This window comes from Acartia tonsa, chromosome 9 (genome assembly GCF_053477335.1).
Source record: "Acartia tonsa isolate MP-2025a chromosome 9, ASM5347733v1, whole genome shotgun sequence".
In the NCBI taxonomy this organism is placed as follows: domain Eukaryota; kingdom Metazoa; phylum Arthropoda; class Copepoda; order Calanoida; family Acartiidae; genus Acartia; species Acartia tonsa.
The window spans coordinates 30825368-30828991 of record NC_137268.1 but is presented as its reverse complement, the minus strand read 5'-3'; the positions used below and the strand labels follow the sequence as shown (position 1 = coordinate 30828991).

At 31.4% G+C, this 3624-nt stretch overlaps 1 protein-coding gene across 1 annotated transcript; it reads right to left on the bottom strand.

Annotated features, from left to right (window-relative positions):
* Positions 1-425: 425 nt before the first annotated feature.
* LOC145328758 (uncharacterized) lies at positions 426-2745 on the bottom strand. Its single transcript, XM_080172578.1, has 3 exons — positions 2700-2745; positions 1859-2078; positions 426-1291 (listed from the first exon to the last, which is right to left on the bottom strand). The coding sequence occupies exons 1-3, from the start codon at positions 2709-2711 to the stop codon at positions 1068-1070; spliced, it is 456 nt and encodes a 151-aa protein (XP_080028704.1). The 5' UTR covers positions 2712-2745; the 3' UTR covers positions 426-1067.
* Positions 2746-3624: the final 879 nt, after the last annotated feature.

The following is a 3624-nucleotide window of genomic DNA, read 5'->3' as shown; positions in this document are numbered from 1 at the left end:
ATAATTATAATAATAAGTTGTAAAAGCTCTTTATAAATTTAACTAGTTTTTTCGCCCCTAGCAATCAGAGGCTCCGTATTGGAAGATTAAAAAAAAAGAGCTTAAAACCATCCCTAAAACGGAGTATTCAATCAGTTCAGTATTGAAATATTAAGCTTCAGACAGAAAATCCTTACTACTTTATATAATAGGACTGGTAGCTGCGCCCTTAGCTCCGAAGGATAAGAGCATAAATCAGAAAGATAGCAGAAAACTATTCGAAAACATTGATTTTATAATTGAAATAGCCTAAAACCATACCGGGACCAATGTGAAGCTTCCCAAAAATAGAGCATTCAATCAGACTGTAGTTATTGAAATCTCAAGCTTCAGACAGAAAATCCTTTCTACTTTTAAAGTTCTAATTTCTTTTTAAAAAATGCAAATGTATCTAATATAATTTATTTAGATATGTTTTAATACAATTTGATAAATTATACATTATTTAATCAAAATAAATATACTATGAATCTAATAATAAATAAAGCTCTATAACTTATGGAGGAAAAATAGATATGTGAAAATATAACAAAACAGTCTAAATTAAAGTAAAATATTAAAAATCATTACTTTTTCTTCTCTTCTTCAGATTAATATTTGTTTAATTATCTACTAAAAATTTGCCTGTGCTATTCTAAAAAAGACTTTTTCATTATGTTGAGAATCCGGTTTATATCCGCTGGATTAGAGCTGGTTCTAAGTCATACTAATCTTATAATTGTACATTTTACTATCCTCTGAATTCTGTCTAATGCAATGTGATAAATAACTATTGAGAATATTAAGTAGCGAAGCTACTCTTTGAATAGTGTATGTAAATATGTCAGTATGTACAATTACATCCACCTGGTTCTTTGATAGTGTTATAGTGCCTAGTAAAAAATGACTTCATCAATACAATTCACCAATGTTAGGCCAGTATACATTTTACCATTGGTCAATTACAATATATACTGGCCTATCATTGGACATTTGTTTTGTAGGGGACGTAATTTTTTATTTCGCACTATAATCTGCTTCTGGTTCTTTTACTGACACACGTAACCATTCAATGATCTCCTGCAGATTCCAGGTAAAGGACAATTTTGCTGGCAAAATCTCAAGGCTTCGATGTTGGATGTGCGTAGGGGTACGACACGGGTAGGGGTAGGGTTGCGTGGAACACATGAATACCCCCGGAGTAACTTGTACTTACAGACTCCATTCAAGGGGGGACAGGTACGCTGACAGGACGACTTGGAAATGCTGCTACCTGTAATACAACATATCATTAGGTTACATTGTGTATGTGTGTCTGTGTATGTGTGTCTGTGTGTAGGTGGGTGTTTGTGTGTGTGAAGGTGTTAAAAATGTATTCAATATCTATGACACCGTACTTTAAGTAAATTGAAATTGTTCAATGTCAAGTTTAAGGTTATAGTGCAAAGAAGGCCTTAGAAAGCCACGAATAGATCTTCTGTCCTTCCCCTACAAATACAACTAGATCTTATTTAAAACTGAAGGAGAAGAGAAAATATAAAAATAAGCTCCCTGATTCTAGAAGCAAAGCCAATTGTAAGTTACTTCAATTACTTTTTAACCACAGTAACTCCTATTTTTTGTAAAGATTTTGTGATATAAAATTAGTAAAAACAAAAGATCATGATAAAATAATTTGTAAGTGTATCAAAATTCAGCCATGTGACGTCATATAAATAAGGGAAATGAGAGGAGAAGTGGAAAAGAAAACCACTAAAAAAGAGATGAATAATCCCTCATTTTATGACTTAACATGGCTGATTTTTGAGACACTTTGTACAGTTGCAATTTGTAGTCCTACCTAGAAGTCCGCCAAGCAAGCCTAAACTGAGTAGATCCAGCCTGCCTCTACTGGCATCAGCCTCCAGTTCCGATTCCAGCTGCTCCAGATCCAGGTTCTCTCCAATATAGGTGCCCAGGTTTCTGGCGTTGTTCTGGTAGTTGCGGATGTATTCCTCGTTAAATTGGTACTGAGCCTGTGTGTAGCATAGCTGCGCTACTACCACACAAAATACGACAATCTAATAATAGAACAATGTTGAAATAAAGGATAAAAAGGGATAAGATAATGGTCGATAAATTGATGTACATTATTACACTAAAATACAGTTATGTAGTTTACAATTAGTGGATGAAAGGTTTGGACACTCAACCTCATAAACAAACCAATCAAAATCCATTAAAAGTCCCCAAAGTTGTCGAGCCAACGAATGAGAAAATGATATTATAGAACTTTGGGGACTAGTGTAATAAACCAAGTGTTGAAACTCTAAACGAAAATTTGACTATTAAAAACGTTTTTACTAAAAGTAGATTTTACCCTTCAGTGTCCTATCCCTACGGGATAATATCCCTGCGGGGCTATTCTAACCTTTAATTAACCTAACTAAGTCTTACAAAATCCGTAAAAATACTTATCTTAGTATAGCTTTGAAACCGATTAATAACCGCCGTATTAGAACCGGTTCTCAGCTATACTGAAAAATCATGTATAGCATCGTATTACAGACAATTCCTATAAATGCTTATAATACAATGCGATAAATAACTATTATGATATAAACATTTAATCTTAAATAGCTTTTATATTAAAATGGCTTAAAGAATATATATTTTACATTTGATAATAAATTAAAACTTACCGATAATTTCATCTTTATATGATATCTTGAAAGTTTAGATAAAACTAATCCTATATCCTACAATTGTCATATTTTATAGGTTTAAGGGGTTCGGTTTTTAAATGAATTTGAGAATTATCTAATTTTAAAGGTTAAGTAGATATAAACGGGATATTTTATTCTTAATCCCCCTAAGCAACAATTTTAGCAATCTTCCCAAGATAAATTTACATGCATTAAAATTTTGAATAACTTATCGTTCATTTTCCTATCCCGTTTTCTGTAATAAAATTATGTATATGTTTACGAAACCAATAAATGACATTTAAACTGTTGAAGGACATACTTACATTTTAGAACCTTATTTTAGAGATGCTTCGCTTATAACATTGTACCTTGTAGTGATAGGAATCAGTATTCCAATAATAAGATATCGCTTAAAAAATTGTTGTTAAAAAGGTTAAATAGCAACATTTTTTAACTGGTATAGGAATCATCATGAAAAGTTTGAAATAGATAGGACAATTATAAAATTAATAGATTAACAAAAAAAGCTAAATGTACCAGACGGACGTACGCATAAAAAAAACATTTTATTTATATGTATAAAAACTGGTTATTCTTAAGAAGTGAAGCGGTCAACCCATATTAAACACCTGAACTTCTTATGATGTAAGTCTAGGAGCCTCACTAATACCTTAATTCATGGTTTAAAGAATAGTTTTTAAAACTAACTAAGATGTAATAATATTTATTGTCGCATATAGTCATCTTTCTGTGGATATCAAAACTGGTTTTAATTTATTCGATATTTGTGGAAAATTTGGTGTAAAACGATGCTATTTCAGTATCGCTAAAATCTATTATTTTCTACATGATTACAGAAAAGTAAGGCCCAAATGAATCTTCACACAAAAAAATCACCTTTTTATGTTTTAATGTTTTT